General features: G+C 35.9%; 1 protein-coding gene across 1 annotated transcript; it reads right to left on the bottom strand.

Moving 5' to 3' along the window:
* Nucleotides 1-8,577: 8,577 nt before the first annotated feature.
* LOC104440982 (glutaredoxin-C9) lies at nucleotides 8,578-9,417 on the bottom strand. The gene has a single exon (XM_010053959.3). The coding sequence runs from the start codon at nucleotides 9,328-9,330 to the stop codon at nucleotides 8,863-8,865; it is 468 nt and encodes a 155-aa protein (XP_010052261.1). The 5' UTR covers nucleotides 9,331-9,417; the 3' UTR covers nucleotides 8,578-8,862.
* Nucleotides 9,418-16,035: the final 6,618 nt, after the last annotated feature.

Here is a 16,035-nt window from a genome sequence, read left to right as displayed (position 1 = left end):
TCTTCTTGATTGAATTTCCTTCTTTAAATATTGCTCCACACCACACTAGTCGTTGACATTCTCCAAAGGGAATTCTTCCAATCAAATTGTTGGACAGAATCTTTCAAAGGGATCTTATAGTTGTTGAAGGCAAGAATGAAATTTCCACTTGATTCCGATTACCTATACAACCAAAATCTTGGTTTACATAAGTTATGTTTTCCAAAAAGAAACTTATCTTCAAGATTAATTTTATCAATTTGTGATTGATTCAATCAATATTTGTATAGATAGAAAGTAAAATCCTTTGCCAAAAAACTAGTCGTTGTAAATAAGTTTTTTTTTAGATTTGTGTCGTAAAATTGATAAGTCTGGTTCTAGACTCTTTCTCGTTCTAAACATTATCTCGTTCTAAAATTATTGGAGTGGGATAAGCTTCTAAGATATAATAGACTTTGATAGAAGTCTTCATAAGTTCCCCCAAAAATAGTGTAAAATCAATTTGTTCTCAATAATCTAGTGATATAGGCATTAGAACCAAAAATTTTGTCAACTTCAAAATCTAGTATGAGTTTTTTCAACACCCACTTGCCAAGAAACCACAACCATAGGCTCTTATACCACATGTTATGATTCGCCGCACAATCACAAAAAAAATAAAGAATAAAAGTGAGAAAGAGAATTTAAAATGCAAGGTTTTATCCTGATTTACCCTTAAACTAGAGCTACGTCCAGTTGATAATTCTATTATAATTAGCACATTGCATCTCTCTGTTACATCCCTCAAATTACAAGAGAGAATATATATATTCAAACAGAATATATATTTAATAGCTATACATGAGCCCAAGCTTAAACTATCTATAAAAAAAAAAAAAAAAAGAATATATATATATATATATATATATTTATAGTTATTTATGAGCTCAAATTCAAATTACCAATAAAATATAAACTCAATTTCTAGAATCGCAAAGACACTGCCCCTACACGGTTAATGGGGAATATGAACCACACCCCTAGCAAAAGTCAAAGAGGAGGCACCGAAGTTTGACGATAATCTCAATCTGAATGACTTTGTTGATTAGCTATATGATATTGAATGATTATTCAATTTACATTCATACTCAGATGAAAAAGTGATGCAAAGTTGCTATTCTCAAGTTGAAGAAATATGTTTCACTTTAGTGGGAAAAGCTTAAGAAAAAGAGAGTTTTATTATTTTTTTTTTTAGCGAGCTGAAATCAGCGAAAAATTTAAAAAAAAAATTAAAAAATTAAAATTTTTAATTTTAAAAAATTTTAAAACTTTTTTTAAAAAAGAAAATTTTAAAAATTTTAATTTTAAAAAATTAAAAAATTTTAAAAAATAAGAAAATTTTAAAAATTTTAATTTTAAAAAATTTTAAAAAATTTTTAAAAAAGAGAGTTTTAAGAAGGAAAAAATTAATATTTTAAATTTTTAAAAAATAATAATAAGAAAATTTAAAAAATTTAAAAATTAAAAAAGGGGTAATTTTTTTAAATTTTCTTAATTTTTTAAAATTTTTAAATTTTTTTTTAAATTTTAAATTTTTTAAAATTTTAAAAATTTTAAAATTTTTAAAATTTTCTTAATTTTTTGATTTTTTTAATTTTTCTTATTTTTTTAAAATTTTAAAAATTTTAACATTTTTAAATTTTTCTTAATTTTTAAAATTTTTAAAATTTTCTTAATTTTTAAATTTTTCTTAATTTTTAAAATTTTTCTTAATTTTTAAAATTTTTCTTAATTTTTAAAATTTTTTAAATTTTTCTTATTTTTTTAAATTTTTGAATATTTTAAATCTAATTTAATTAATTTATATACTTATTATTTACACGTAGACGTGAAACGGCGTCGTTTTGCATTTTCCCGCCACGTCGGCGTGCAAAACGACGCCGTTTGGGACCGAGCTCGCCGGAAAGTCGCCACGTCGCTATTTGGCCGGATTTTCGCCGGAGTGGCACTTAAGTGTCCCATTTTACTTTCCGATGATGGCTTAAGTGTACCATTTTAAAGTTATGGCGACAGTGTCGTCTTGGTTATGCGCTTTCAAGACTGTCCCGCACTCGAGTTCTTTAGCGAGCTAAAGGCGAAAGGTGTGACTAGAAGAAAAAGAGAGTTCAAGAAGGAAAAAGTAATATTAAATTTTGGGAAAAACTCAAAACTTGTGAAGAAGAGATTATTAGTCAACAATTACAAGTAAGATATATTTCTCAAGATGGGTTCCCTCAAGCAGCATAAAATAAGCGTTGAAGAATACATCAGGGAGTTTGAGGAACTCCTTATGAGGTGTGATGTTCCCGAATTACTGGAGCATACCATTGCTCATTTTTTTGGAGGATTAAATAGAGAGTTTTCTTAAACTTCAACCATATTGGTATGTTTGCAAACTTGTCATGAAGGTGGAGAAACAATTAAAATGTGGCAAGAGTTTGTCAACCCAATCTTCAACAAGGGGATATATCAACTCTCAAAGCATCCTGACACACAAGGCATCATCATCACTAAGATATGAAGACGAAAATATAACATAATAATTTTCATATATAGTCATTCCATGTACAATCATATGGCAGCAATGTACATAATAACATTATAATCTTGTGATCTTCCTTATATCAATAGTGGAATCAACACCCATTTATTATATTTTGCATACCCATTTCCTTAAATCAATATTAAATATAAAACATCATTTTATGCAATTTATTACAGAAACACGGTTGCCATACCTTTTTTAATAATCACTTATTCAAGTGCTAATAGCATATGTACCTCTTTGTATTTCCCATGTAAGCAATAATAACTTACTGAGATCAGTAAATTCGCAAGGGAATTGACAAGTCAAAGAATTAGCAACCTAGAAATTAACAACTCAAATAATTGGCTGCTTAGAAAACAATCGGCAATTCATGTAATCAACGACTTTAAAATCAACAACTTATATAATCAACAATTTAGACATCAACAACTTGGGTCAAGATCGGAAAGTCAGAAGATCGACAACTTAGATCATCAACAACTCAGATCGATAACTCGATTAGTCAACCTAGTTAGTTTATTGGCAACATGGTCACAACTATGCAAATATCACTTACAAGTCTAGTTTCACCATTTTTCACTAAAATGCTACCAGATCTCATGGAACTCGATCCATTGCAATCTAGGTATGCAAAAAACTTATCGATTTAAGTCAAGTGAACACAAAGATTCAACATGCTCTTATTGAAGCGTACTCACACTTAATATCAAAGTTCAAACTAAACTAATAAATATCAACTAAGCAAATCAAGAGTACTTAGTGAATCAAATTACCTTAACCCTAAGAGTTTTCAGTTACTTTAAACAAAAACTTGGACAAATTACTATTGCAATACATGATTTACCAACACTCCATGAACTCAACCTATGCCCAAATACCCAGTAATTAGATCCTAATGGAATTGCATTAAAAAAACCACAGACACAAAAAAATACCTTTTGGCTTTTTCATGCACCACAAAATTATAATCCAACTAAGACTTCACACTCAACATTTATCATCTTCATATTCTAATATAAGTAGCTAATGAAGTAAATTCTATATGTCACAACTTTTCCCTCCTTGGAAAAATCCATCCTCAAAATTTAGAATTACCAAAAGTTGCAAATACTTGTTGGTCAGTCATCTTCGTTTTACCATGTTTCTTCTTCCAGCTCGTGATTGCATCAATACTTTGACTAAGGGAATGGTCTTATTTCCTAGGACTTATTCCCTTCGATCCAAAATTTGCACTAGGTTTTTTGCATAATTCACTCTCTCATCTATCTCAATTGTTTGAAAATCTAATACATGTGTGGGATTCGGTTCACATTTCTTCAATATGGACACATGGAAGACATCGTGGACATTGGAAAGTCTTTGTGGTAATGCAAATCTAGAGGCTAAGGGCCCATTTAGTTCAGCTTTGGAGAAATGCCTTTGGGAAATTGCAAATACCTTTAAAGTAAAGGGATTTTTCAAAATACCATATCGTTTGGTAAATTATAACTTCAAATGGCATTGGAAAATAGCTTTAGCATAAGTTCTATTTGACTAAATCCATATTTATAAAAGGTCTTTGCTGTTTTTTTTTTTTTAAGTCTAAAAATTAAATCCAATGTAGGTTGGTCACCAGCCAACCACCGAACAACCAGATCTGGCAACCTGAGGTCACGCGAACCTCAAGCGACACCACCTGTCACGTAAACCCCGGCGACGCCACCTGAGGTCTCTCACTCAGGCGGCATCGCCTGAGTTGTGAGTCACACCACCCCAGGCGATGGTCGCATAGTATGCACGACCCCCAGGCGATGGTGACAGTCGTCGAAGAAGCTTGACTCTTAGGCGGCAGATCAAGGAAGACAAACAATCGTGATGAACGAGGAAGAAGATCAATAATGACAAATGAACAATGGACTTGCATTTCCAAAATACTAAATGCTCAAAGTAGATTCAAACCTACATTGGGCTTTCAGTATTCCCAATGTTAACATTTGGCCAAGGAACTTCCAAAAATGCTTGCACACCTAATATTTTCCCTAAAGGCTTTGGACCTAAACTAAATGGGGCCTAAGTCACCAATTTTCCCAAGATTTTCAAAAGGTTCAATAAATTTTGGAGTCAACTTACCTTACTTTTAGAACACAATACACCTTTCATTGATGACACCTTAGGGAACACGTGATCACCAACATTAAAATTCAATGGCCTTCAGTGTTTATCTACATCAACTCCTTTGTTGACTTTATGCAATTTAAAGTCAATCCCAAATCATTTTTACTGCATCGGAAGTCGTTTGCACTAACTTCGGACCTATAAGCTTTCTTTCTCCTACTTCATTCAAGTGGATAAGAGTCATACAAGTTCTACCATACAAGGTCTCAAAGGAAGCCACGCCAACATTAAAAGTTGTTATTAAAAGCAAACACCACTAGATGCAAGTGATCATCCCAACTGTCTCTAAATATGACCACGCATGCTTGTAACATATTCTTTAACATTTTTTCATTCTTTCTAATTGACCAATAGTTTAGGGATGAAAAACGGTACCATATTGAAGTGTAGTCCCTAATGTAGTTTGAAAACCTTGTTAAAATTTTGCCATGAATCTTAGTTCTCGATTAGGCATGATAGTCATAGGCACCCCTTGTAGATGAACTATTTGTTTGACTATCAAATAGTTTTGCATACTTTTCCAATGTATACTCTACTTACACCACTAGAAAGTAAGCAAACTTAGTCAAACGATCCAATATTATCTAAATGGAATAATGACATTTTGGCATTACATAAATCTATCTTTGAATTTCTAGCAATTTCAATGTTCCACCGAGTTTACAATGTTTAGCTTTTATTTGTTGCCACATTAAACATCTCGAGACATGTTTTGCAAATATGAACCTTCATACCATTGCATCAATAGTGTTGATGAAGATTTTGATTCATTTCTGCACTTCCTAGATGGACAATGTATTAGTGCCATGAACTTCTGTCAATATTTTATTCCTCACATCCGCATCATTAGTTACACAGACATTTATCAAATCTAAAAACTCCATCCTCAAAGACTTGAAAGTCTTCCCTTTTTTTCCCTCTAAAGCTTCTCTTTTTCCTTCTAAAGCTTCCCCTCACAATTTTAAAATTTCAAAATCTATTTGTTATAGAGTCTTGATTCTTTACACAATCTCTGGCCCAATCATAAGAGTAGCTATCGCACTCGAAAGACTAACTCTATCAAATTTGAACTCAGAATCACAAACCTTTTAAAGTGAGATCCATTTCTTGACCACCATATGTATTGATACTTCTCAAAGCAAAGACGTAAAAGTAAGCAGTCAGAAGATGAAAAGTGAACCAAATTGACGCAGGCTCGACGGAAGATGTGAGAAATTATTTAGAAATGGGACCTTTCACTAGACGATTCTTCTATCTTGTATAATAGAATCCGATGAAAGAGTTCCATGGCATGAAAAAGTGACCTATTTTTTTTATATATTTTCTTATTTTTAAAGGTTTCATACCTCTATGTTTTGCCCCTTCGTCCGAAATAGGTGAATAATATCCTATTTGTCTTACACATCCGCCCTATCTTTTGCACCATCAATTCCGGGTTGGACTAAATTAATCGTCCTTTTTTCTACGCTAAAGATGCCGAAGTGGCTTAACCGACATGATTTCGTGAATTGCGTTTCTGGGTCAAGGTTATTGCGTGTGGACCAGCTAAATTATGAATGGTGTAAATTAGTACTTTATTTAGCTCAAGAAAATAAAGGAGAAGTGACCTTTCTCTAGCATTGCCTGCTTAGCACTTTCTACGGAGGAAGAAGGCTAAAAACAAAAGTCTTGATTGCGTCTAGACTTTTCTAACTTGGAAGTGCAATGAAATTGCATGGACAATTTCGAGGGGTCGCAGGTTGGTTGTGGGCGGCAGCAGCTTGCCATAATTGGAGAAGAAATTGATGGAGAAGGGTCGGAGAAATCCAACAACACCTTCATAATTGGAATAGTCGAGACGGAGACCAAAAGTTGAACTTAAAGTCACTGAGTTAAAATTGTGTATATTGATTGTATGTTTTTATTCCAAACATCCAATGTAGTTCTTCTCACATATCGTGTATGTGCCTTGGAGAGAAATGAACTCGTGACAGAAGTGTGCTTGGAACCCATATGATACCGACTAGATATACTTATGCACATCAAATCATCACCATATATGTCTTCGTGTTCTATCGTTCAATAAGTCACCATTTCCAATAACACGAGCCATTCAAACATTCTGCTTTAATCAAATCATCATCGATGTATAGAAATCGCCACAATCCATATGCATCAAGTGAAGCTCCACTTATCAGGATATAAGCATTGCTTTTAACGTTATTGTGAGATTTCGTAAGATTACTATCGACCGTTCTAAAAGTTTAAGCTAATGGATAAAGGCATAGTTTAATATTTAACTATGCTAACACTCTCCCTCATGCATAGGTTGGAATTTGGAAGAGAGGCAAATAGCGGTATAAAAAGATTCGAACTCGTGACCTTTTTTTTTCTAATATTATGTGAGATTTTGTAAGATTATTATTAACCGTTCTAAAAGTTAAGCCTATAGATGGAGGTATAGTCTAATATTTAAATATATTAGCAGTTAATTTAAGTAGGGGACACAATGATTTTAATGCGGAATGTGTCATACACTATCAAAAATTTAACTCCTCAATCAATCTCTTTGGAGCTTCGTTTTCATTTTCACATGGTCAGAGGCAAGAAAAAAAAATAGAAGGCGTCTCCACTGAACTTTAAGCACATTTTAATAATTAGGGTATCCCGGAACACTCATTAAACAGCCTACTAGTAATAGTTTACGATTTTCAGTAGACCGACATTTCTTGTGATATATTTAATCAATAATTTGGAACTCAAACATCTATTTTTCAATATGTCTAATGATTACCTTGACATTATTTCATCGTAAAGGTTTACAATCCTGAACTCAAAAAAAATCGCATTCTAACATCTTTTGTGGGCACAACCGTGTCGGGCATGCCCACTAATCAAGAGGTTTTACTTTTAAGATGTACCGAAAAAACAACATTTTTATCCCCCAAATCAATTAAAGAAGCTTCGAACCTAAGCAAGTAACAGGTGGGAGAACCGCTCTAGGGTGGGAGACCCCGTGCTGCCCTCCGTATTCCCTCTCTGTTGGAAAGACAAAAATAAACAGAGAATTAGGGGACCCTACGGTAGGGAAGGTAGACTCCACGTCAGAGCATGCTCCAACTACCACTAGGTAGGCTAGTATAGTAGCTACTTTCGCCTGGGGCGAGTAGAGGTGGGTGAAAACTCCACTATAGATTTAGCACATCTCACGGTACTGCTCACAACCGCAAGCTAGATCTACTAAGGATTTCATAATGCTTAATATATCATGCTTATATTTGGTTGATAGGTGTAAAATAGACAAAAGTTTCAGGAAATTTATCAATTCGATCTTAAACTTATTGTACGTATATCAATTCAGTCCTAAACTTTTCCGTTTAGCTAATATAGTTTAGAGAATCTCTTCGGTCGTTTGCCATCGGAAATCGCTAACATAATGATTCATAAGTTGTTCACGCCACCTTAGTAATTTCCGATGGCAATGGGTTAAAAGGACTATATTGCAATTTTACACAAAAATTTGGAATTATATCAGCAAAATTAAAAAGTTAAAAATTGAATTGTTATCCATATAATAAATTTAGGATTGATAAGGTAATTATGCCCAAAAGTTTTTCCTGTCGGCCCGCATTGTGTGGTCCAAGTATGCAATTATTATTTTTATTTTTATTTTTTTGTGCCCGAATTGCATTGACCCCGCTGCTAGGAAATTTATGGTCTACATCATTGGATCTTCATTCACGACGACAAAGATGCCCCTGTTCTAATTATAAAAGAATATATATTTTCTTGATAAATTGTAGACTAAGTCAAGCCCCCACCGCGATTAGATCTAACAAGACATCTTTCTGGAAAATCTCTTCAGCCGCACGCAACTTCCTGCGTAGTTTCAAGTAACGTATACCGACCTTGGACAAATCGAAACCACAATTAATTGGCAAAGAAAATTACATTGACAAATTACAACAAAAAAAGGGGGAGCAAGAGCAAATCAATTCCTAGGTCCCTCTCTCCAAAAATTCTCGAGCGAACCCTAGATTGATCTAATCAGAAAGATACCAAAGCAACTGAAAAAGAGGAAAAATACTTGCGGGGTCTTATATCACACCAATCATAAATTTCAAATCATTGATCAAGAAATTTTTTCTAGAACGATAGAGATTACTAACATGTACATACATGCCTCAAAGCCATAAGGCCCCAGCTTCTCTCAAGATGGGCACCAGCTCGCCGGAGATATGAGTGGCCATCACCTTCTCAAGGCCTCCGAACAGCCGCCCGCCGACGAAGACTGCCGGGAATTGCAACTTCTGGCCGTCGCCGCCATCGCCGCCATCGCTGTCCTTGCCGTTGGTTCCGATCATGCCCTTCAACTCCTTGATCACGACGCCCTCCTCCGCGTCATCGACCTCGTACACCCCGGGGTTCACCCCGAGCCCCAGCAAGAGCCTCTTCGCTACATGGCACATGCAGCACCCTCGCCGTCCGATCACCATCACCGCATTCTCCGCCACCGCCCTCCCCACGCCACTGCTGCCGGTCACCTCCTCTGCCGCTGGCATCCCTTCTGGCCTGCCTTGACCCTCGACCACCGGCGGCGGGGGGCCGGAGCTAGCCGGAATATAAGCCGTGTAAGGGATAGCTTTTTGCATGGAGAGAGAGAGAGAGGGAGATAAAGAGAGATCTGAGTGGTTTGGTTTGCTGTTTGGCTCGAGAGGGGAGTGTTGGGGGGAGGCAATTAAAGGAGGAGGAGGTGGGGAGACTCCAGGGTCAACGGCGGTGACGCATTCGGCTACGTCACGGCCACTGTGGTGACGTGGCGCTGCGTGAGGAGGGGATGGGATGAGATTCCAAGCCAGCAGCAGCAGGCTACGTCCCTCAAGTCCCGCTTGATCACGACCTCGTCGCCCGTTGCCCACCAACTCGTGTCGTGTCTTGGCAATACGTGGCAATCTGGGAAAAAGCCAAAGGCATGTGAAGTTTCCGGCAATTTCCTCGACTCGAGCATAGGGGCACAATATCTTCTTCCATCGATTTTAGCCTTTAAAACGTGTGTACCTACATAAATAAAATTATATATATATATATATATATATATCAATGGACACGTATGGTCTAAGAGTCTTATTAGTAAGTCTAGTATTTCTCGCAATTTAGTCTTGATCTAAAGTTTCAAGTTTGAATTTTATGAGAGCTAAAATGATGGACGACTCGGTTTTACTCGAAGACTTCCGAGTTTCTTTTTCACCTTTTCGGTGATTATATCTTTCATGTATGACCCCCATGGAGAGTAGATTTTATCCATGTCGAGATCATGACCCATCATCTTTAGATGTACGACGATTGCTCGAGATATTTTTGAAATTGTTGTACCATTAAATGGGTGACTATAAATGGCCATTAAGTACTTGAAAGCAGTCCAATCGACCCTTTTTTTAGCATTACTGTAATTTTTGGATGGATCCCACCAGCATGACGGTACGCTGCATATCCACTGGCTGGATATTGACGGAGTTTTCAATTTGTGAAAGGTGGGCAACCAGATTGGAGAATTGTGGGAGGGAAAGTTTTGGTTTTTTTATTTTATTTAGGAAATAATGTCACAATTTATTCCTCTATCTTTCTAGCTTTGTCCAACCAAATGTCTTAAAGTTCTATTTGATGGCATTAAAAATGTTTTCCCTGTACTTCCAACCAAATCCCCTCAAAAAAAAAAAAAATGTGAATGAATTACGTGCACAAAAATTATATATATTCTCACTTTTAAATGATCCAAAAAACTCACAAACTACTTAAGAAATAAAATAATGTTAGTTTTCCATCCCTTCAAATTGATAAATTCGTTGAAAATCAATGATTTGAAACGCTAACTGTTGGTTTGGGAGAGAAAGAACTTGATCGGTTAGCCTAGGTCTTTCAATTTGGGCTGCAATTTTTTTTTTGGCTACTTTCTTGTTAAAACAAGCAAGTTATTGATTAAAAAAACTACAAGTGTGAAAAATGTTTTGTATAGGTGCTGATGCTAATAGTAATTCTACATTTATTTTCTCTTGAAATAAAAATGTATAATTTTTTTTTTTGCACTTAATGTAAAAAATATATATATAACACTAATGATGTTAATAAGTTTCATTTCAGTTCCCTTATTTTATTTTGGCTGATTTATTTTTTAATATAAGAATTCCCGCTCGGTGGGCTAGCAAACCCACCAAGTGGATTTTAAAGAAATTCCTCACAATGAGACTTTTCAATTTTTATTTTCCAAAAAAAAGCCATTAAACAAGTCAATAGGTTTCTTTGAGAAAATTTGAGGTGGAAAAGCCACCGTCTGTTATTGAAGACTATTACTGTTAGCTTATCATTTTCCTTTTTGGATAGCCCAACGCAAAAACTTAAACTTTTGGGTGAAAGGAGATCATGTGTATATAAAGAACATATAAAAGTGTAAGCCGGATTGTGAATAATACGTGGAATTTAATTAACGATGGCAAACACACGAAGGAAATTGCAAATAGCTCTAATACAAGTCCGACCTAAAAAATTTAAAATTTTAGGTTGAGGAATATGTAAAGACATATAAAACCCGTTGTCAACCAATATTCAACAATAATATCGACACAAATGAAGTTCCATGGAGGATTGCATGCATAAGCATCCTAAGCGTGTGAACCTTGAAGGTTGATTCTCTATTTTGGATTGGGATACTCTAATTTGACGGGTATTCACGATAGAAATTGATCCCTTTATGAAGGACATATTTAATTTCATTGGCTGAATTTTTTTTTTCTATCCTCCTCCTCCTCCCCCAAACGCCTTTTATCACTATATATCATTATCAAACTTAGCATTGCCAGTTCCGCTCATTGCCGCCATCGCTTGCACAGTCTACCTTAGCCATCCCTAGCACTATTTGCATTATGAGATTTTGTGAAGCCACAGCAAGCTATTCTAAAAGTTTAACCTATCGAATGAATATGCGGTTTTATTATTTAAGTATTCTAACACTCTCCCTCACGCGTAAGTTGGATTTTCGCTTTAGTACAAGGCATGGAAATTGCAATTGATGAGGTAAATAAAGACTTGAAAGATTTGAACCTAAGGCTTCTTGCTCTAACACCATGTGAAATTTTGTAAAACCACTTTCAAATCCTTAAAATTTGCTTGGTTGGCTGCGTAGTTGGAAATATTCTGATTCAAGAGTTGGAATCTCACTAATCGTGAGCTTGACAAGCTCGGACTTAGCCAGTTCATAAGATTTGCATAGTGTTCTATGAATTTATTGTTGTAATTATGGTTATAATTATGGTTAATGGATCAACGGAAGCCAATAAATTAAGATACGTTTTTTCTGTTCACGTATCTCTTTTTGGATTCATGAATTTCCTATACTTTTATGTTCACGTATCTATTGAATTCATGAATTTCTTAGATTCATGTATCGTTTAGTTCATGTATTTATTGAGTTCATGAATCTCTTGAATTCATGTATCTTTGGATACATGAATCTCTTGGATTCACGTATCTCTTTATTCATGAATCTCGTGGATACACGCGTCTATTTAATTCATGTATCTCTTTAGTACATGAACTAAAAAAATCTCTATATATAGATAGGAACATAGAGCTTCAAAAAAGGGTTTTTTGGTTTTCCCGATTCGATTCCAAAAAGAGCTTTGATGTCCTTTTCTACTCTTCTGTTTTTCCTGAGTGTGCTGGTTCAATTGAACGGTTCGACAGAGTCCTGTTTGCATAGTGCTAATCCAAACAGGTTCGAGGTGTTGTATCTTGGGAGGCATAGTTCGTGAATCTGCGGGCACCATTGGCGGTGAACTAATCGCCTTAAGGAGATTCAGGTTATCCGTACCTCACCTCCAATTTTATGTTATTTTTCAATGATATCTTATTTTATTCTTCTCCAAGAGTTGTAAGTTTACATAAAAAGAAGAATATTATATAGCTGTTATCGTCTTCTTTATATTGATGTTCTGATTACAACAAATAGTGTGTATTCTCTGGATATAATTTCCAACAATCTTAAGGCGATTATCTCACACTATTTGTTGTTCTTGTCAGATTATTGAGATGGCTAAAAACAATCAAGTGCCTTTCAATGTCCAGAATGTTTCAGGAGACGTTCCTATGGTCGATTCGACCATTGCTATGGAATATGTTCAACCCTCGGGGTTTGAATTTGTAGCAGCCAATGCTACGGGCCCTTGGGCTAACACCAATTTTGGTGGTGCGGGTACAAGTCATACGACTGGTATGCCCGGGACTGTTTTCAAAGTGTAGGCCAAATGGCTTTTGGCTCATTTCCGGAGGGATGGTTCAACGAACCTTGCCTACCGTGATGGCAACACCTCCGTTACAACTAATGAGAAATCGGAGAAATTTACCGAAGTGGACTTTAAACAGTGGCAGCATAAGATGTACTTCTATTTGATCATGCTCAATCTGACGAAATATTTATCGGAGGTGTGCCCGATAATTAGTCTAAACGAGCAAGATGTCACGACGCTCGGTACATTGGAGGCTTGGAAGCATGGGGACTTCTTATGCCGAAATTATATCCTTAACTGTTTAGTGAATTCTCTTTATAATGTTTATTGTAATATTGAATATGCTAAATAGTTATGGGAGTCCTTAGAGAAACAATACAAAACTGAGGATACTGGCACCAAGAAATTTGTGGTTGCCAAATTCTTGGACTACAAGATGGTGGATTCTAAATCTGTCATGAGTCAGGTTCAAGAATTGCAATTAATTCTGAGTGACATATCGGCTGAGGGAATGATACTTAGTGAATCATTCCAAGTGGTGGCTATGATTGAGAAACTACCTCCGGGCTGGTCAGACTTCAAAATTATTTGAAGCACAAACGGAAGGAGATGAGCCATGAAGATCTCATTCTACACCTCAGAATAGAGGAGGAGAATATAGTTCAATCAATTTCAAGGAGTCTTGTGCTAGTTTTGGAATAATTTTCCAAACGACTGCACCTTATACTCTACAACAAAATGGAGTTGTTGAACGATTGAACATGACACTAAAGGAGATGGCTAACGCCATGCTTTTGAGTTCAGGTTTACCTCAGAACTTGTGGGGGGAGGCAGTTTTAACTGCAAATTTTATTCTTAATGAAATACCTCACAAAAAGACAGGTAAAACTCCATACAAGTTATGGAATGAAAAGTTGTCATCCTACAATTTTCTAAAAGTGTGGGGGTGCATAATGTGATTTATAACGGTAAGTCTAGACACATTCGTCGTAGACACAATGCCGTATGCGGTTGCTCTCAAATTGAATAATTTCTTTAGACTTTGTAAAGTCAAAGGAAAATATTATGGATCCGCTGACAAAAGGTTTGTCGAAAGAGCATATAAACTGCGCATCGAGGGGAATGGGTTTAAGAGCCTTAACCCAATAAAGAGATTCCAGGGTGGAAACCTAACCTATGCGATTGGAGATCCCATGGACTAGGTTCAATAGGACAACGCAAATTTTGGAAACTCTAGTGTGAGCACTCTCCCATTCCTATGATGCAACAGTGCTTTCCTACAAATAAGTTATTAAGGGTACGCTATGCGTTTAATGATTCCTATAACTTGGAATACAATATCCAAGAAGATATGGTAGGATATCTTTAATAGGAATGCACCTATATGCGTGGAGCTGGCCGACTCTATGAAAATCTTTAAAGGCTAGATTTTCTAAAGCACGCATGAATCCCGAGAGGTTCGGGGGCCGAAAGAACGAACACAACCGAGAACCAATCTTGAATTGGAAATACTCCGTGTGAGGTTTATTGTCTAGGCTTACATAAACAACTGGCGATTCAAGGCTTAGTCCATCGACTAGTTAAGTAAGTCCGATAAGCTTTCACTAAAGAAGGTTCAAAGCGAAAGCTACCTATCTTGATGCGGTTTATTTCAACAGGCATGCTCAGATTCCTTCGAGTCAAAAATGTTTTGTTGATCCATTAATGTGGGGATTGTTGTAATTATGGTTATAATTATGGTTAATGGATCAACGGAAGCCAATAAATTAAGATACGTTTTTTTTCTGTTCACGTATCTCTTTTTGGATTCATGAATTTCCTATACTTTTATGTTCACGTATCTATTGAATTCATGAATTTCTTAGATTCATGTATCGTTTAGTTCATGTATTTATTGAGTTCATGAATCTCTTGAATTCATGTATCTTTGGATACATGAATCTCTTGGATTCACGTATCTCTTTATTCATGAATCTCGTGGATACACGCGTCTATTTAATTCATGTATCTCTTTAGTACATGAACTAAAAAATCTCTATATATAGATAGGAACATAGAGCTTCAAAAAGGGTTTTTGGTTTTCCCGATTCGATTCCAAAAAGAGCTTTGATGTCCTTTTCTACTCTTCTGTTTTTTTCCCGAGTGTCTGCTGGTTCAATTGAACGGTTCGACCAGAGTCCTGTTTGCATAGTGCTAATCCAAACAGGTTCGAGGTGTTGTATCTTGGGAGGCATAGTTCGTGAATCTGCGGGCACCATTGGCGGAACTAATCGCCTTAAGGAGATTCGGTTATCCGTACCTCACCTCCAATTTTATGTTATTTTTCAATGATATCTTATTTTATTCTTCTCCAAGAGTTGTAAGTTTACATAAAAAGAAGAATATTATATAGCTGTTATCGTCTTCTTTATATTGATGTTAAATTACAACAAATAGTGTGTATTCTCTGGATATAATTTCCAACATTTTTAGATAACTGGATCTCCAAACCCATACTCCTAAATTATCAAAAGAAAAACCTAAACAAATATCTCTTTTTCTTAGAGCTAAACTTAACCTCAACTTTTCTATTATCCCTATCATTTGTGTCTAGGAAAGGGATGATGTCCAATTTTCAAGATAGAGCGATTGTGCACCAATGTTGACATCCATGCACACACACATGCGTGCGTGAGCGCGCGCGCACACACAAATATATATATAATCGAATTATGATTTCATTGTCAACCCGAGGTTTTAGTGGGCTGCTATGGTGGAAATTTCACGGATAGGTTCGGGGCACCTTGTAGGGTTTTTCGGCACTTCTTCTCTCTACGTGTTGTCTTACGTCACGCATATCTTGGGTCGCTTTGCTGATTTTTTTTTTCGTGTCGGCCGGAGGATCGTTTAGCTTTGAAAAGACAGTTTCGCGTTGATTAGGACGTGGTTAAAAGGCCCTCTTGCGTGTGCAATTACGTATGTGTAGAGCAAACCCATTTTTTTCTTCCCGTGGCCATGAGTCGTACACTCCGAGGAGAGTCAAGAGAATGGGACAAAAGCAGGAAACTTCAACGCAATATCCAATCTGGAAAAGAGAGT

This window comes from Eucalyptus grandis, chromosome 4, assembly GCF_016545825.1.
Source record: "Eucalyptus grandis isolate ANBG69807.140 chromosome 4, ASM1654582v1, whole genome shotgun sequence".
NCBI lineage: Eukaryota > Viridiplantae > Streptophyta > Magnoliopsida > Myrtales > Myrtaceae > Eucalyptus > Eucalyptus grandis.
This window is presented reverse-complemented; position numbering and strand designations above follow the sequence as displayed.

Bases quoted from the DNA above. Each gene is read 5' to 3' on its own strand.
- LOC104440982 (XM_010053959.3), bottom strand. From the start codon at position 9,330: ATGCAAAAAGCTATCCCTTACACGGCTTATATTCCGGCTAGCTCCGGC.